This window comes from Onychomys torridus, chromosome X (assembly GCF_903995425.1).
Source record: "Onychomys torridus chromosome X, mOncTor1.1, whole genome shotgun sequence".
Lineage (NCBI taxonomy): Eukaryota > Metazoa > Chordata > Mammalia > Rodentia > Cricetidae > Onychomys > Onychomys torridus.
In genome coordinates this window covers 65,787,663-65,807,403 of record NC_050466.1, presented here as the reverse complement: position 1 = coordinate 65,807,403, position 19,741 = coordinate 65,787,663, and the positions used below count along the sequence as shown (strand labels likewise).

General features: G+C 39.3%; 1 protein-coding gene across 1 annotated transcript in view; it reads left to right on the top strand.

Moving 5' to 3' along the window:
* Positions 1-19,741, top strand: part of Smpx (small muscle protein X-linked) — a 59,700-nt gene that overhangs the window by 14,193 nt on the left and 25,766 nt on the right. The window contains exons 4-5 of the mRNA XM_036175695.1: positions 11,974-12,060; positions 17,478-17,630. Coding sequence (XP_036031588.1) covers positions 11,974-12,060; positions 17,478-17,612 — 222 coding nt within the window. The 3' untranslated portion in view covers positions 17,613-17,630. The remainder of the gene's footprint in view (positions 1-11,973; positions 12,061-17,477; positions 17,631-19,741) is intronic.

The following is a 19,741-nucleotide window of genomic DNA, read 5'->3' as shown; positions in this document are numbered from 1 at the left end:
CCGAGGATACTTTTGATTGCTCTGAATCGTAAGACAATCAAAGTTTATAAATGAGAATTACATTCTACAAAAAGTACTAGATTCACAATAACCTATTCTATCCTTTATGAAGAACCAGAGAGAGGCTCCAGAAGGCCCCAAAATAACAAAGAGTGGGAAACACTAATCTAATTTGATCAGTATATCTGTTATGCATGTATAAAAATATAGTACTAAAATAATACTGTTTCCCATAAGGATATATAGCTATTACAGGTTAATTAAAATATGTTTGTTTATACGGATTTTTATATGTCCATTGATAGAGAATAGAACATTCAATTTTAATTTTTGTAATCAACTGATATACAGATATAGCAATAGGTCACAGTTTGCTTGACTCATTTGTTTCAAATATATCTTTTGGGCCAGGAGGTTTAGTTCAGTGGTAGAGCACACAAATTGTATGTGTATGGCTCTGAATTCAATTCTCAGCATTAATAAAATAAAATAAATCTTTCTTTAAACAATAACCTTTTAAAGTCAACAGTTCTTTCAAAGCCTTGTGAGTTTAAGTTCATATATTATTAATTTTCCTCATGCCATTCCAGCAAACTTGTTGGTTGCTTAAACTGGCTTAAGTGTCATCCACAAAGAGGAGATGGAGGAGCAGGCTTTTGGAATGTAGATACAATATGAAAATAACTTCCAGTACTTGTTTTTACTCGACTTCATCTGTTATTTCTTTTGAGGGCTCCGAGTTTAACTCTCAAATAGTTCCCACCCCTGGGCACAATACTTTACTGTCAATTTCTGTCTTCCTATTGTCAGCACAGAATCTAACTGTGCTTTCTCCAAAGAAACTTCTTCCCTTCCCTGCCTTTTCTGAATGCTGCAGAGCACTCAGTGGCTCCTGAGTATAGTAATTCTGGTGCATTAAACACAGCACAAACACAATTACAAATGGATGCCTGAGCTTTGGAGTGCTCTGTGAACAGTTGGCCAGGCTGTGAACATGCTGTTGAAGGTTTGAGTAATCCTAGTACACAGCAGTGGTGAAGGGTGTTGGAGAGACAGGTCTTTACTTGTCATGACTAATGCATACCCTTAAATTGATGGCGTTCTTAAGTGGCAGGACATATACCAGTCTCTGGAAACCTGTCACTGAGCAAGCACAAGGAGGGGCCTATGAATTTGGCAAGGATTTCCTTCCACATGTTGACAGTCGGCATTCTGGTATCTCTGTCTAGTTAGTCTCTGAAGTACGCTTACAAAACACTGCCCACTGCCATTATTTTGTCACCTGGACCTGTGAACCTTGGGCCTTGAATCTTCTCTTTTACATGGTATTCAAATAGTAGCATGGACTCTGAAACGGACTGCAGTCCTGAATCCATCTTGTGCTGGTGCAGAAGCGTGGAAAAGGACTTCCTGCTGTTTTACCCCCTCTAGACCTCCATCTCCAAACCTGTGGAATGGAGGTAATAGTAGTTCTGTTTAGGAATTAACAAATGAGACCCCCCCCAATAGCATAGTAAGCTATCATTGGAGACCAGTCATTATTCTATTTATGATCACAAGGGTAGTTTATGTCAGAGTTCTGATTGCTGCACTCCAAGCTCTTGAAGTGCTAAACAGAAAATTTCCTTTTTATTTTTCAAAACACTATCAAGCTGCTTTTTCATCCCTTCCTTTTAAAGCTGAAAGTGTATTGATTTTTCTTCCTTAGTGCCCTCTGGCTCACACAAATCTCCACTGACAATTCACCAGCATTTTATTTACTAGATTTGACCTTGATGTATTTTAAGGTCTGCAATATTTAAAAAGCTGCTATTGACCATTCTCAATAGCTGTTATTATGCTGTATTACAAAAATCCATCCACTTTACCAACAAGGGCAATCAGTGGTTCCTTATGGATGTGGTGTGTCTCTTTCAATATACTTGATGTTTCACCGAAAGACCTATTTAATGCACTTTCAAATGAAATATTTTTTGTTGTGGCTAGTGTCAGCACTATCTGATATTTTTCTATTATCCTTACATTAACCTTAATCAGGGCACATTCAACAAAATATGAAAGTTGTGACACAATACAAAACAGTTCATAGTAGGAACATTAGATTATGATTTTCTCTGGAGCAAACACAAAATCTGATGAGAGAATACTCCAGTTGTGTAAATATCATAGGATGCTCTGAAATGGTCTAATTAACACACTTTAGTCACTTCAAAATTTTTTTAAAAAATCACTTTATTTTTGTGTGTGTAAATCTTTTGCCTGGATGTATGTATGTGCACCATCTGTGCCTGGTGCCCAGTGCACAGAAGCCTGAAGAGGGAGTCAGATCCATCATGTGAGTACTGGGAATGGAACCTGGGTCCTCTGAAAGAGCAGCCAGTGCTCTTAACCTCTGACTCATCTTTCCAGTCTATAATCACTTGTTTTACTAGACTCTTATCTACAGTTCTACTCAACTGCCATTTTCATGGGGGCATATTATGTGCCAGGAGTATTGTACACAACAATGAGTTGATACCTCATCTCTGTTCTTGATAAGCTCATAGCTTGTAGTACTTAATACCTACATGACTTTGGGCAAGTAATTTATCTTCTCTGTCCTCCATCTTTTATCTGTTAATGGAATTAGTAGCAGGACATGTTTCATAGTGTTTCTGCAAGTATGAAATGAATTTAATACATGTAGATGCTAGGCCAGTGTCCAAATGATAGTAATTAATAAATGGCTGTTACCACCTATTGATCAGTCATCAGTTACAAATATCTGTGACTTTAAGCGTACTTAATTTACTTTTCTGTAAAAATTGGGACAAACACTACTATGTAACAGGACTGTTACAATGAGTAAACTAGATAGTTCATCACAAATCTCTAGTTTCTGGTATACAGTACACACACCCCTTAAAAGATAAGTCTTCTGCCTATGCAATATAAGGAACTCCATTTCCCCCATGCACCAAAGTAACATGGAGGATAGAATAGGCTGATTTTTACAGAAGGTAGATAGCTGTCTTTCATATTTGCTGAAGATGACCATTATTCCTCACTGCATTAAGTCTCAGCTAATGGCATCAAAACATTCTGAAGGAGCCAGTTTACGTTTCCCCAGACTAGAGAGAGCTCTTTACGCTGCTTGTAAAGTTTTATATCAGATGTTGACAGAACATTTTCTAGAAAGGACCAGATAGACTGTAAATGTGTGAGGCTTTGAATTGTTTGGTCTGCTTCAACTGTCATCTCTGCTATTATTTTCGGAAGCAGTCACAAAGCCATAAGTGAATGAATGTGCCTGTTTCCCAATGGCTTGTTTAAAATTTAAAATTTAGGTGGTAGGTTGCATTTGTCCTGTGGATTGCAACTTGACAGTCCCATTGTTGATTATAATAGAGCTGCAACCAAGGCGACATCAGCACACTCTGTACACTGGGTCTGTTCCCTTCAGTTGAAGGGATGTGACATGACAGGTGGCAGGGAAAGTTAGAACTGCTGAGAAATCTAATGCCATCAGCCATCTGTGCAGTGGCTTTCTCTAATGAGACCAAGTGATACCAGCCATTGGCTGTATCTTCTGGCCCTTCTGAGCACACCAATTTTGGGAATCCTCACAGGCCTCTCAGGGCCTCAGCTCACACAGAACCAGTAATCTCTGGGTTGACATTGATCCATTCTTTCTGGTATTTGTCCTGTCTCTTGAGATCTAAGAGCATCATGACTGACTAGAAAAGAGTTTTCTGCCCTAGTTATGGCTGTGCCATGTGATTTGACTAAAATAGTCCTTATAATTTGTAAATAGAAGATGTTGTGTCAAATGACCTTTAAGGCCCTGACCAGCTTCCAATAGCCTGTGCAACAAAAATAGTTACAGTGCAGTGTAACTTTCATACACTGCAAGTTAGGATTGGAAAAATTAACTGATGTACCTAGGATTACCTAGGACTGAGTCACCTGACTCAGTCATTAATTGTGATCCTAAAATACAGTGTTCTATGGTTTTATTGCTAACTCTACCCACCCTTGATACAGAGGTGAATGGCTGTGGACCATCTCAAGGGAAACCACAAGTGCCAAGTCCCCCTGAGATGCAGTATCTTTTCAGGGATGACTTGTGTTTTCCTCTTAAAGAGTTCACCCAACATTCATAAATGGTGTCTTTTGAATGAAGATGCTGATAACCACTTAAAGTCATATTAAAAGCAAGTTGGTTTGAAGTGAAAAGCACAAAGCAAAATAATTCCATGATGAATGTAGTCTTGAAATATAAGCAAGTATGGCCTCTGTATTACCTCTGGCTTAACTGACTTAATCAAGCTTCATGTGATTCTAAATCTAACTCTTTTTATCACACATTCAAATGAATGATTATCTGAGCCTTGCATTGTTAGGGAGTGTGTGGTTTCTTATTATGGGAAAGTTTCCCATGCTACACAATACACATGCAGAATGGAATATTTCTGTAGCACACATTTTAGTACTTCCTTTATCACCTGTTATCAGTGCTCTTCTAACTCTCCACAGCCCAGGGTAGAAAGGCTCCATAGAAGCAGAAAGCAGCTTCAGTCAAAGCAAAGACAGTGTACTGACAGGTTTTATGGACTGTTTATCCTGTGTTGGATTTCAGGTTTAAAAAAAGGATTCCAAGTGTATGACAGTCCTTACTACAAAGGAGCAGACTACCATCCTGTGTGGCTGGTCAGATAATCATTGATTAAGCTAAAAATCCTAACAATGACACGTACTTTCCTTCATATTTTATTTAAATTAAAACAGAAAGTTAACTTTCATTTGATGTTTGTTTTTCTATAGAGCAAGACCTTTTTCTTTGATCATAGGTCTACTGTTTCTTTCTTACATAAACTACTCAAACACACTGTTTATGATTTCCAATGCTGGTTTCTTTAAAGTGTAGCAAGAACTTGAATATAGCAGTTTAACTCTCAAGTAGGTTTGGTGTTACTCCAGCCAATCCTCTCTGATGCTTTGATGAAAGCTCCAACATTGTGACATGAGGCAAGCAGTCATACCCTAACTACAAGATGTCATGTTTTAATGCTGACATTTACAAGTGCTTAAGAAATATAACCTGTCCCCCAACCAATTATGCACATTGTCTTAAAAGCTGTACAGTACATTCTTGAAACCTGCTTTACCATGGATGACAAGATTACAGTTGAGTCATTCAGGAAATTGAAGAGAACAAAAAATGTTGAGAACAGAGTGGTTTGGGGGAGACCTTGCAGAATGAAACATCATAGGTGAAGAAGAGTGACTGCGTGGGAGTTTCTCAAGACTGTTGAGTGGGAAAGTTTGGTGTTTTGAATCAATTCCACATTTCAAGTATTCCTAGGTCTTTATGCATTCTACTGCCGTAAAATTTTATTTCAAAATGAATCAGCCATCTCTTAGTTGGTAGAGGTGTGTGTTCTTCTGTACCTATTTTAGGCTAAAATATATATATATATATAAAAATCTCATTTTCTAGTCTAAAAGCACGCTTCTTTCTGTAAATCTTTAGTAAAGATACTCTAAATCTCAAAATGCCATGTTGTACTTCATTCAGAGAAGGACAAGGCTCAAGAACAGGACAGAACAGAAAGACATTCTGAAACATTCAAACACACAGGCTTTCCTGTCTACCATAGGAGAATGGCACACAGGAGGCCATCTATACTGCCAGACATGCTGGAACATTTGAAAACAAGATAGCATCAGTGGGTGTGGGAGTCCCTGCAAACACACAGTGTTCAGATAAATCACAGTAGTTTCGGTAAAAGAGCTAGTGAGTGGGGACAAGAAAAGGGGAGAGGATAGATCAGTGGAATGAGGTTTAGTAAGAATTGCCAGAACCCAGTGAGCAGCAGCTATCAAAATCTAACCCTTTGGGGAAAGAAGATGTCATCCCACTGTAAGCCATAGAGTAGTGACTCAGAGGGGAATATTGTTTCCAGAATCATACTGGCTCAAAGCCTAGAGTCAAGGAAGGAGAACAATACAAATAATTAAGGGAGTGGTGGAATTAACTTACAGGGAATTCTTTCTACTTTGCTTCACCTGGTGAGATCAAGAGTAGTATTAATTTCACATCAGATAGGTCTTCTAACAGGAAACATTATCCTGCTCTAGCCAAAGATGACCTGTTATATTTTTTCCATTTCCAATTTGGAGAATGTAACAAATTATGTGTAGCTTGGGAAGGTGATGAACCAGGTCTGCTGCATCTGGGGTGTATTTCAAGATATGTAACATGCATAAACTTCAAACAGGAACAAGAAATAAGAGTAACAAGCTTTGAGGTGGTGGTGAATGACTTTAGTCCCAGCACTCAGGAAGAAGAGGCAGGGGAATCTCTGAGTTTGAGGCCAACCTGGTCTGTAGAGCAAGTTTCAGCACAGCCAGGACTGTACACAGAGAAGTCCTGACCTGAAAAACAACAACAAACAAACATAAACTGAAATAAGAGTTGTACTGCAAAAGGAAACAAAAATATCAAGGACCTTCTTCCTTTGTATTTATAGAGATTAAATATAGATTCACATCTTAATATTGATTCTAGGTCATTCATGTCAAGCCCTTTCTGTGTTTTTTGTTCTACTATAAAAAAGTATAGCTGGCCAGGTGGTGGTGGTGCATGCCTTTAATTCTAGCATGTGGGAGGTAGAGGCAGGTGGATCTCTGAGTTCAAGGCCAGCCTGGTCTACAGAGTGAGTTCCAGGACAGCCAGGACTACAGAGAAACCCTGTCTTGAAAAACAAACAAAACAAAAGTATAGCTTACAGTGGCAGCATGGATCTGGACATCATTATGGCCCCAGGTGGCAGCACAGGTCACCCACATCAATGTATCCTCTCCTCCATGGCAGCATTGCCCACGGACATCAACATGGCTTCATGTTTCAGCACAGACCAGAAACATCTGTGTGACCTTTGGTAGTAGCATGGATCACAGACATCAACATAGACCTGGCCACAGTAAGACTGGGGGTCCATGGTCCAACTGAGGCTGGGGTCTGTGTTGATATCCTTGGCCTGTGTTATCACTAAAGGCCAAGCAAATGCCTGTGATCTATGCTGTGGCTTGAAGCCATATTGATTGTCCATGGTCCCTTGCTGCATCCTAAAGCCTTGTCTGGGTCTGTGGCCCTGCTGCAACTGGGAGCCCTGTTTGTGATCGATCTGTGCTGACACCAGAAATTATGTGGAGGTCATGATCCGTGCTCCTGTGAACAATTAAACAGCATATTAGCTTCTTTGGCAGTGATATTGATGACTTCAGGTGCACAGTTGAGAAAAAGGGACATGGAAGACTTCTGTGACAACCCCTACTTCCACCCCAACCTCCCCCAACAAAAAAAGAAATAGTAATGCCTAAACTGTGATAGAATGTGAAGTGTTTCCCTCCACAATAGATGACTTCCAGCAGGTGTGCAAGAGGGGAAGGATTCAGTTCTATTTAAGAGGCATGCTCCAGTGAGTATCTAGCTAACACAAATTGGACTTTTTTTTTTTTTTTTTTTTTGCTGGGGGAAGGTCACAAGGGTGGGGGAGTGAACAGGGAAGGACTGGAAAGCAAATGTGATAGGGATGTACAATGTGAAATCCCCAAAGAATCAGTAAAAATACTATGTTGAAAAAAATAAAGTTAAAAAAAATATAGCTTGCATTATACACAATTTGAATAGCAAGTACCACACTCAGTTTGCAAATGGATGCTGTGGGATGTCTTTCTGTACACTGCGAATATATGTAGCTCGCATTGGCTTATAAATAAAGCTGCATTGGCCTATGACAGGGCAGAATGGAGTCAGGCAGGAAATCAAAGAGAGAGAGAGAGAGAAGAAAGGCGGGGTCAGAGAGATTCTGCAAGCTGCTGTTAGGAGAAACAAGATGTGAGAGAACAGATAATGCCACGAAGCAACATGGCAAATCATAGATAAATAGGAATGGGTTGAGGAAGAATAATGAGTTAATTTAAGTGTAACAGCTAGTTGGTAATAAGCCTGAGCTACTGGCTGAACATTTATAATTAATATTAAGCCTCTGAGTTAATTATTTAGGAAGAAGCTGCTGGATATTTGGTAGTTGCTGGTGGGACAGATACTTCTGCCTACAGATGGAAGTACTGAGTGATTGAAAAGGTTTTTTATTTATATTCAGACATAGAGTAAGGCAGTGAAAAGGCAAAAAATACGACTACATTTTCCCACCAAATTCAAGTTATAAGGATTTTTTTTTCTTATGGCTATAATGTAGCCTATAATTTGTCACTCAAATATCACTGCCCTACAATTATAATAATGAAGCCTTGCTAATTATCTTATTACTAGTGTAGTGCATAACATATTTGACAAAGCATTGCTCTTATACTCCCTTACTGATGCACTGTAATGCTTGGATGCTCAACAATGGTTTCAGGCTGCTTTTGTTCCCATCAATATTTGCTGTTCTAAAAACCCATTTAGGTTCTTGATTTCTTGAGTGATGCCTTCAAGAAGAAAAAGTGTCATGTCATTGAGTTAATGGCTCATTTTTCAATGTAGTTTTTGTGTTCTTTTCAAAGGTTACTCTCAAAGTATAAGTCTGCGATTTTAGAGCTGGTTAGAACCAACTTTAGCCAAGGGAAAAGAACTCTTGGGAGACTGGATTGGTAGAGAAGAAGGTTAACTATTAAAGTTTGATTTGGAAATGTAGCCTTTGTTGTACTGTTTATGTGACCTTGATCATAAACTCTAAACTCTTTGAGGTTTAGTCTGTTTATCAGTCAAACAAAGATGATGATCTTAACTTCACAAGACTGAATGTTGTGAAGAGAAGGTTATGAACCCTCCTTTTCTACCTATTTTGCATTTTACTTTTTGTTAGATAATATGTGTTTTAATTTTTTGAACTTAAAATATAATTACATAGTTTCTTTCCTTTCCTTTCCTCTCTCCAACCCTTGCTCCCTCTCAAATCCATGGCTCCTTTCTTTTAATTGCATAAATATAGTTTGTTGAGTCCAGTTTAGTGTTAACTTGTATGCATATAATTTCAGGGCTGACCAGTTGCTATCACATAACCAATTAGGGGGATCATTCTTAGGGAAGACTATTTTTCCCAGTCTCAACATTCCTTAGTTGCCTGTAGTTCTTTCCCCTTCAATGTTAGCATGTCTATTGGTGTTGTCCTTGTGTAGGTCTTCTTTAGGCAGCCATCTTGCTGAGGTATCCTGGATGAAGCTTCCCTGTCATTTCTAGGAGACACAACCTAACAGCAGAATTCTTGGCCCTTTCTTCACTCTCTTCTGTGATATTGTCTGAGCCTTGTGTGCAGGTGTATCCATAAGAGCTGAAACCCTATGCTAAGCTGTTCCCTGCATTTGTGGTTTTCAGTAATATTCTCTATCTGTAGCAAAGACAAGTTTCTTTGATGAATACTATTTTGCATTTTAGATGTCCTTACATTGCTTTACTTGAAGGAAGGGTTCCATGGTTAAGAGGTTTAAAAATCATGAAGTAGCCCATTATTTCCACTATAAATAGGGATAATGAGGCACAGAACAGCTATCATTTTTTTCACTTTGAAAGAATATATAGCAACTACCAGCTCTCCTTCAATCCTATAAACCACCTATGGAGATGCTACAAGAGGTTCTAAGATTAATCTTCAAATAAGAAAATGTTGCCTCAAAACATGAACTATAATATTGTTAAGGATCACCTTTGCATGTTTCCTTACTGAAAACTACATTTGATTATAAAGCATAATCTTGATTAAATAGCTTAAAACCCTAGTCTTTCAGAAACAGTATTTTAACCCAAATTCACTACTAGGAAGATTCATAATAAATGGGTTGAATGAGGTGCTCTAAATAAACTTCTTTTTCAGGAGAGGGAGGTCAGGTTCTTTCTTTGTAGCCCAGGATAGCCCCAAACTCACACTCCTTTTGCCTCAGCCACTAAGTACTGGGATTTCAGGTGTGTGGCACTGCATGAGGCTCTAACTGAATTTTTTTTTTCGAGACAGGGTTTCTCTGTGTAGCTTTGCGCCTTTCCTGGAACTCACTCTGTAGCCCAGGCTGGCCTCGAACTCACAGAGGTCCACCTGGCTCTGCCTCCCGAGTGCTAGGATTAAAGGCATGCACCATCACTGCCCGGAATGAACTTTTAATTAATTAATCTTCTCTCAAATAGTCATTGAATTGACCCATTTCTTCTTTCATCCAAATTGTAGTAGAGGAAGTAGTCTGTAGTCTATTGGTCCAATATCATCTCTGAATCTATTCACATTGTTTTCGTCTTATTTCAAGCCTTTATGTATGTCATTCAGTCTAAATATTGTCAGATGTGAAATACTAATAATTTATTCAGTCTTGACTCTTTGTGGTGCTGTATCTAACTTAGTCTCATGTGATCTAACTGATAACTCTATCACCAAGACACATCCCTAGTGAATAGCATTATTTTATGTCCTCCTAAGAAATAAAGTAATTACGCCAATTAAAATCATAAGAGGTGACCTGGAGAGATGATGCCTTCTTGAAATTCCAGTTATTGGGGAAACTGAAGCAGAAGGACCACTTGAGCTTGAGGCTAGCCTGGGCAAAATAGTAAGATCATGATCTCATGAGATTCATGAAATTTTACTCCATTTTTTCAGAACATAAGATCTACTTTCCCTCCATCTTATGTGTTTCTGTTATGATACATGCTGATAAAAAATACTTCTTGGAATAAAAATGATGTATCTTTGATGCTATTTGCTGCTAATACTCTGAAACTTGTTTCCTTTCTGTGGGCATTATTCTAGCACAAAGGAGGGTTTTCAAGCCTGCTCTCCTTTGAGGCAAAACGTAGACCTGCCACATTGTGTGAACCATGATATTGGCTATTTCCTATGGTATGGGTTAATCATTACCCTGGCACCAGAGCATATACCTGGTGGCTCTAAATGGACTTCTTAATTTCCTTTGGTGTGGTACCCAAATCATCCACTCTGTGTCACAAGTTAACAAAACATTTTGCTCCTTTTCCTTAGGCATCATTTTCATTCATATCAAAATGAAATTCCACCTTTTTAAAGCCCATATATACAATTACTTATAAGGCAACATTTTATCTTCGGTGGAAAATGCATTCTAGTTTTAAAAACTGTTTAACGCATGTTTTATTTGAGCAATACTACTGTTTGAAGACATTGTTGGTAAGTATTAAACATTTTCACCTTTTGATGTCTGTAGAAATATGGGTGAAATTTAAATTTGCATATTATCTTCTCAAGTTCAAATACTGTGTCAACATATTCTTACATATTTTAGTGTTTGAAGTATTTCATGTTTACAAGAAGGTATTTTATGCTTGCCACTGAAGGAGATTAGTATTTCATCTTAATAGAGGACAATAATTGAATTTTTATTAAAAAAGGAAATGGATTTTATAGCACTATCCTTTTTCCTTACTGTCGCACACATGATAGTGTTAGGGAGAAGATAGAAGAATGTCAACTCAGAGAGCTGAGGTGATGCTAGAACAGTGCCAGGATGCTACAGGAAGAGGGTGACAATTTGGGAAGTGTGGAAGCACCCTCATCATTGTACATGTGGAAGAAACTGATGGAGAACCAAATGTGTTATAGCTTCTGTGGATGCTCTTTCCTCCTTTCCTATCATTATGTGTCCCTTCCTCTTCACTGAAAGGGGAAAATAATATGCACCCCAGGAGGCCAACAGCCAGAACGAACTGTCTTCAAAAATTCTTCCATCCAATAAAGAATTATAAAATCACTGCACAGACCTAAGGATGAATACCAGGAATGTGTAATAAATGGAAGTAAAATTTTCCTTTGCATATTTTTTGTGCTGTTGTTACAGCAATTTTTCTTCAATAAAAAGCTTTGAAGATGTAGTTTTCAGAAGCATTTTCCTCATGATGATTGCTGTCTTAGAATGTCACTGCAATTTCTTATTATTCTTAAGCTAAATTTACCCTGTTTTCTCTTTTAGGCAAATATCAATATTCCAATGGGAGCCTTTCGCCCAGGAGCTGGACAGCCTCCCAGAAGGAAAGAGAGTACTCCTCAAGCAGAGGAGGTGAGTGAGGAAGAGAGCTAACAGATATAGCAAGGCCTGCTCCCTCCACAGTCTTCCCGGAGGCCAGGTTTCTCAGTTAGCAGGACATTCTGTGCTTCCCTTTCCAGTTCAGCCAGTGTTAAGTGTCTGACAAAGTTGCTTGACTTCCAGTTGTCGGCTGAATTTGTGCACAGGTGCTTTAGGGTTAGCGCTAGCCACTTGTTTGGTAAGTTTTTAGTCAGGGTCTGTGATTAAACTGGGCAAGCTGTGTGTGGTGCGGCTTCTGATGGCAGACTAACCTCAATTAGAGCTCAGTAAGTAAGCGCATTCAATTACTTTCAGATTCAGTCATCTTGATCTTCCTTTAAAAAGGAGGCTTTCTGAAAGAGGCTATCTGGTCTCCCTCCCTGTATTTCCCTATTCTTTACTCCCTGTCCAATTGAAATCCCTTGCTAAAACAGAGATGGAAATGAAGAAATGTAGCAAGCAGAAACAAGTACCCTCCTCAGGCGTATTGACTTGCGTGTGACTTTTCTGCTGATTCTGAGGGAGCTGGGATTAAGGTTTTAGAACATTTCATTAACACAAAAAATCAGCCCATTTTAAAAGGTAAGGATTTTTACGGCTTTTTTATTTGGCCCCCTATCTCAAACTTTCCTTAAATGACCTTGGTCCTGAATTTCACCTTTTCATCTGTGCACTTTCCTGATCATGATCCTAGCTCCTTGGCTTTAGCCTCCGATCAAAAGATTTTTTTTTTTTTTTTTGAGAGGAGGAAGTGTAGTATTTGAATAGTATCACCAAATTTTGGAATTTCAGTTACTAATTCTTCTGTCTGGGACTTGGGTCAAGTAGATGAATTTGTGTTAGCCAAGCAGGATCTCCTCCATCCCTCAGAGGGTTGCTGTCAGGAAGGAATAAATGGAATAATGGACATGGTATAGTCTGGTAGGCATGTGATAAATAACCAGTTCTTCAGAAATTGCCCTGATTATCCAATTTTTATGAAAGACTCCAGGCCTCTTGCTTTGCAGGTTTTAAGAGGCCTGGGGAGTTTGAAGGGATGGCCATGGGACTCTGCCCTCACCTCCATTTTTTTTTAGCATCTTCCTCATCTTCCTCTTAAACTGTATCTGTCACTATGAAAGATAGTCAGAAGGTAGCTTAGCCCTCTTTCCTGTGAAATTGGCTGATATAACAGCTGTGGGACTCACTTCTTCTTTTCTCTCTGTTGGGCAGGCAGCCATGAGTTCTTCCCTGTACATGAGTATCTTGCTTAGGAGGCTAGGGAAGACCCTTTCTATCACTCTTTTCTTGTCCCTAGCCTGCTGGTTTGGGCATACTCCAAAAAACTACCAAGGACCTATATCACTTGGATTGTGACTATCTATTTTCCAACCACTCATGTATTCAAATGGCTAATTGGTATTTCTCATAGGGTAGAAAGAATGAGATATCCACAGAGATCCTGAGCCCCTAGGGATGGTCTATACATTGTGACACTCCTTGTTCTTGGTGTTCATTGGGTTGAGCAGAGAGCTAAGGCAGTTCCTTACCCAATACAAACAGATAGGGACTCTTAGGGCTTGTGGGGTTTGAGGGAGGAAGTGACATCATGGTTCAAACTCTGTTTTGAGCCTCAGAGTAAATTTCCCAGAGAAACATCACAAGGGGAGTCATTGAGTGGTTTGTCTTAGCTACAAGGTGCATTAAATAGGATTTTTTGTGGGTTGGCTTGAGGCCCTAGTTACCTTCTGTGGCATAGTTTGAATAAGGAACTTGAATGTAAATTCAGAATAACTTTCACATCCACATTTATTACTGTAATCTGTATTTGCAAACTAAGAATTGCTTACATTCATAGAATTCAGATTTGTTGCCAGGCCCCATGCTAACAGAATTTGAATAATAATGTGTGATTTGTAACGCACCATCAATAACCAGAACAGCTCACCTCCGTCCTAGCCAGGTTAGACCCCCAGGTAAACTCAGAAAGTTTTTTGATTTTGACATTCTCTAAGAAGTGAACAAATGGATGTATCCCAGCAGAAAAAGAGCCTGAGTCATTGGCTCTCTGACAAGGTGTGTGACCACTGGCTGTCTCTTGTGTACCTGGGGCTTCTGACCAGCCCTTTGCTTTGCCTACAGACATGGACTGTACCTTCCAGATTTGGTTTATTAGACACAGGCATGCACCAGGCACAGGGGACTTCTATCCACATCCTTTTGCATTAGAAAAGTAGCTGCTTGTTTGAAGTAACCTGGGGGTCCTGATGAGCCATTTCTAAGCCTCCAAATCACTTTTTAACTAAAATATCACTATTCTTAATACACTACATAATAACACATTGGGACTTGCTTTTGAATATTTCTTTTTCATCTTGTCCCTTCACAAGATGCAAACATATTATTTAATTCTAGTAAATCATTTCTTAGTTGCGAAGCTTTGGGAAATTTTTTATTTTTGTTTTTTAGCTTTTCCATATCTTCGTCTAAATGGTGAGGTAGGGATAAAAGCAGATCTGTAGAGCTGGTGTGAAAATTAAATGATTTAGCACAGGTATCTTAGAACAGCTAATAGTGTTTGCTGATGTCAGTGAGTTTTTGGTTTTGAACATGAATAAGTAGGTCATACTCTATTGCCTCATGTAAGAGCCTAGGGAAAAACTCAGTCGGGTATCTGGTAGCAAAGAAGGTCATGAAGATGAGGTAGCTTGGAAATGCTTCAGCACACTTCAAAGTTTGGCAAATTCTCTGTGATTCCCAAGGCAGGCATTTCCCTTCACAGAATTGTCACTGAAGTGGGGAATAATGCTAGGTTTGGTAAGGTTTCCCTTACATTCTCTTCATTTACACTGAAGAATAAATAGCCTCTAGTTCCCTGCTGAGTTGGGATATCTATGAATAATGGATATCCTCCATTATTCAAGTCAAACCCTCTTTATTCATGCTTTAGTTTACTGTAATTCTTATAATAACTAATTCACAGAAGCAGAGGAATATGATTTCCATTGTTTTTAAAAGGTAGTAGAACTTCAGTGAAAAATGTGCCCTGCTTCCTCAACAATATCATACTATCAAATTATTAAACACAGTGACAGTCTCCATTATTTGCCCCCTTACTAAATCAAATGCCAAGCCTTATCTTGATAAGAAAATGAAAAAGAAACCAGTCCATTGAGGTCTTAATAACATGATAGGAAGATGTCTAGCATTAAATATTACCATTATTAATCTGTGTAAGTTCACCTTATAAATCTGCCCCCAGACACATAAGTGTGGATGTTGGCTGTATGTGTTAAATGTGCTGTTCCTGGAAGTGATTCACCTGGGAACTTACCAGAAGGATCTAGAAACATTTTTCTCTTCATGCTTCTTTATTAAGATCTACCCACATGCAACCGTGGGAGCATTTATAAGTGCTGAAACATTTTTCTTTTCATTGCTACATATATTTAAAAAGAAGCAACACTTTACAGCCTTGTTAAAAATTCCTTCCTGAAAGCCCAGCAAAGAACATTCTGGAATACCTGGTTCTTCAAATGGGTGTTTTACCATTTTAATGACCTTTTCTGTATCTACACTTACAAATGATGAATATGTTTGCATGGAGAAAAGAAGCCAGGTTTGTGACTCTGTACATGGACCCAAGCAAACAATATCTTACAAGGATTTGCAACAGATACATCCTCATTGAGTTACTTAATCTTATTTAGTGTGTGTGGCACATTAGCTATTTAGTCAGCACTGTACCAGCTTCACAGAAAGTAAGTACAGGAAGTCCCATTAGCCCTTACAAGTGGAATAACACCTCAGTCTTTTATGCCTACTCATCCTCCCCAATAAACAATTTAAAACATATCTGTAAGGGACATATCTACCTAGAGATTTGTCAGAGTTCAGGGAAGCTTGAATACATTCTTCTTCTAGGTGCTAAACAAGAGAGAAGGAGACATGGGCAGGCACCAGACCTGGACTAACAGCACTAGCTTTAACACTGTCCTTCACAGGAGGCAAATGTGCAGGTTCTTCTCTCTCTCTCTCTCTCTCTCTCTCTCTCTCTCTCTCTCTCTCTCTCACACACACACACACACACACACACACACACACACACACACACTTACATACATTGGTTTACCCAATTCTTGGTTAAGCAGATGGAGCTATAACAGTTCTGCAGTGGGAACTATGTCAGTTTGAGTCCTCTAAGAAACAGGTATTTAAGGTTCAGAGTATTTACTGGGGGAAAACACTTATAAGGAAAGATAGAAGAGAGCTACAGGAGAGATGCTGAGACACAGATGCAGGAGAAGAGGGAGAGGCTTGGTGGAAGAAACCCAGACTTCAATGTGACTCTAAGGCCAACTTTCCAATCTAAATTTCTCCTGGGAGGAGTCCCTGTCTACCAGGTATGGGATCACCTTAGGAATGCTGTTGTACTCAGTCATTTGTTACCACTGGGTATAGTAAATGTGACCTCTGCATGGTAATGGATGGATTTTAGTGACAGGGAGTTAGGGCAGTCATTCCCTGAAGTAATCCGATCTAAGGAATGACATCCTGGCTGTTAGGGTGATCACATGTCCTCCAATATCTTCCTTTCAGGCAAATAGGAAGAACAGACTAGCATGCAATTTTCTTCTCTAGTAACTAGATGGAGCTACACACAGCAACTGATCTTAATGTTTTATAGTCCTTTTCTGTTTGTGCTGGGTGCATGCACATGGAGGTGTGGGTTGATTATAGGATTAACTAGTTAAACAAAAATCATCAAGTATACATTCAAGTTTCTGTCAATCAGGCACTAGAGGAGCCACACACAAAAAGAAAAGGTTGTGTGTCCCTCTCTAAAGCTGAGATTCTGTTAATGATAGGAAATTTAAACTACTCAAAGCAGCAGACAAAGGTTGGCATCTGTCATTCCCTCACACATTCAAAGATGTTTCCCTTATGTCCTTCTGAGTTTGTTCATGTTTCCCAAAGGAACCATAGGACAAAAGGCTGACAACTACCGTGCTCTGAACAAATTTTTGCAAACTCCTGGACTAATTTGGGCTAGATGTGCAGTGATGTTGTACAGTTTTCTGCCATCAGTTAGCTGATATTTTGATAATGCTAAATCAAAGTCAGTCACTTTTAGAATATGCTTTTGTGAGAAACACAACTACTTCTAACTATTGGCAGTATTTATTAGTTACCATACACTGAACTGTTGCCTAATGTGTCCTAAGTCATACAAACATGACTTTTTCCCTTACAACATTATTTTACATTCCTGTACAAATTTCAGGGAATTTTGTTAAAACTCTAAGTCACCATGCTAGAATCACACTCTGATTTTCTTTCTTTGATATTTGTTCTCCTGCTCTAGGCCATGAACCCGAGAGATGAAATATCCTTGTTTTTGGTGAGTTGAATTTCTTCTCCTTTCTTTTCAGGGGGCTCCTCCTGCTTCAGAGGAAGAGAAGAAGCCAATTCCTGGAGCAAAGAAACTTCCAGGACCTGCTGTCAACCTACTGGAGATCCAGAATGTTAAAAGCGAACTGAAATATGTCCCCAAAACGGAACATTAGTTCAAAGGGGGAAAAAAGGTGAGTGGAAAACCAGTCTCTTTGTCTGAAAATGACCATTATCAAAAGGAGGAATCTCTACCAGTAGTGTTCAATTAAGACAGCATTTTTGTGTATTGTTTTTGGGGAAAGCCTATTTATTGGTCCCTTTCTGGTCATTCTTCTAGTTAGAGAAGGATGAAATTAGGTGAGGGCAGGTCATGGCATGTGTATTTCCACACCGTATGTCGTAAAGAATAATGAACTATTGCTTTGGCAAGAGGATCTGACAAACAAGTAGATGTGCAGATTTGGAAGTGAGAGGAGGCAGCACTGTATGCATTCAGGCCTCATAAAAAGGTCACCAGAATATGTGCAAGGCACACCAAGAAGCGCTAGGTCTGATGGAAAAAGAATAGATCTGAAACTGTGCATGTAGATGGAAAAAGAGTACGTCCAAAACTATGCAGGCTGCTCCAACAAGGCACATGAAACACTTATTTTCATTTTAATGCTCAGTAATGATTTTCTGGTAAGCCAATCCTCCACCTGCAGATCTGGTTCCTATTAACTGGAATAGAAATTCTGCCAACAGACAGAGTATGGGTTCACCAAATCATGGCTCTTTCTCCTAGGAGACATCAGGAGCAAATCTGTCCTTTACCAGCAGCATTACTGAACTTCACCATGCACAACCTTAAACAGAAGTCTGGAGGAAAATCTACATGGGGACATGTAATAGGCTTTTTATCTTCTTCTTCTTATTTTTTGGGGGGGCTTTCTAGACAGGGTTTCTCTGTGTAGTTTTACGCCTTTCCTGGATCTTGCTCTGTAGACCAGGCTGGCCTCGAACTCACAAAGATCTGCCTGCCTCTGCCTCCCGAGTGCTGGGATTAAAGGCATGCACCACCACCGCCCGGTGCTTTTTATCCTATTGATTGTCCATCATTCATTTGTCTCTCCATCAATTTAATCAATATTTATGGATGGCAGAAATATTCACCACTTGCCACTGTATGAAGAACGTTATATCCCCCCCCTTTTTTTTCATGACAGGGTCTTCATTTATAGATGAAGTTGGGCTGGAGCTCTCTGTAACCTAGGCCAGCCTCATGGCACTCATGGCAGTCCTACCTCAGCCTCTCTAGTACTGGGATCAGAGGCATGGGCCACTATGCTCGGCTCTAACATTTCTTATAAGCTTCATAATGCCCATTTATCACCTTCATTCTTGAAATGAGTCCTAGGGGGACTGATGCTTTCAGTTACCTACTTGTCACACAGTTTCAAGTACCACATCTCACCACACCATGCAAATTGATTGCACATACCCTCCTTGCACTTGGGTTGAATATTGACTTTATAGATGGCACTAACAATGTTTGTGGGACAGTCCAGTGGGTTGTCATGATTTCATTTATGTCATACTTATTCTAGACCTTGGAAAGATACTTTCAAACTAGTTTGGTTGAAAAGATTTTCTAGAGGAAGAGGGGAGCTAGCTGGTTTACCTCCTTCCTGCCCTTCCTCCTCCTTACCTCCCTCCCTCCCACCCTTCTTTCCTCCACTCACCCCTTCCCCCCCTTTTTTTTAAAGATAGATTTTTCATATATTGTTCAGACTGGCCTCAAACTTACTATCCTCATGCCTCATCCTATCAAGTGCTGGGATAGGAGGAATGTACCACCATGCTCACCTTAGAATCCGCTTTGAGTTAAAATAAAATAATAATATGTAGTGTTTTTAGCACAATTACATAAGAGAAGGAAGGAGTGAGAATGGAACAAATTCCATTCCATGGCCACAGAATAAAGCTCAGGGATCTGGATCAGGACACAGCTACCTGAGTGGGAAATAACTGGTAGATAAGTGCATGAACTTGTTATTTATAAAGTAGCAGAACAAACTAATGACTATCATGCTCAGCTCTGTTTGAGTTGCCAAATTGACATGAAATTTTTGAGTAGGTTTTTGATCAAACTGTGGAATTTCTTGTTGAGTAAGACCGGAGAAGGGATATGGATTTTTTTTGTAATATTTATATCATCACCCAACTAAAGCTGTTTAAACACATGAATTTGTGTGTGTGTGTGTGTGTGTGAGTGTGTGTGTGTGTGTGTGTATGTGTGTGTGTATTATGGGCATATGTGTGG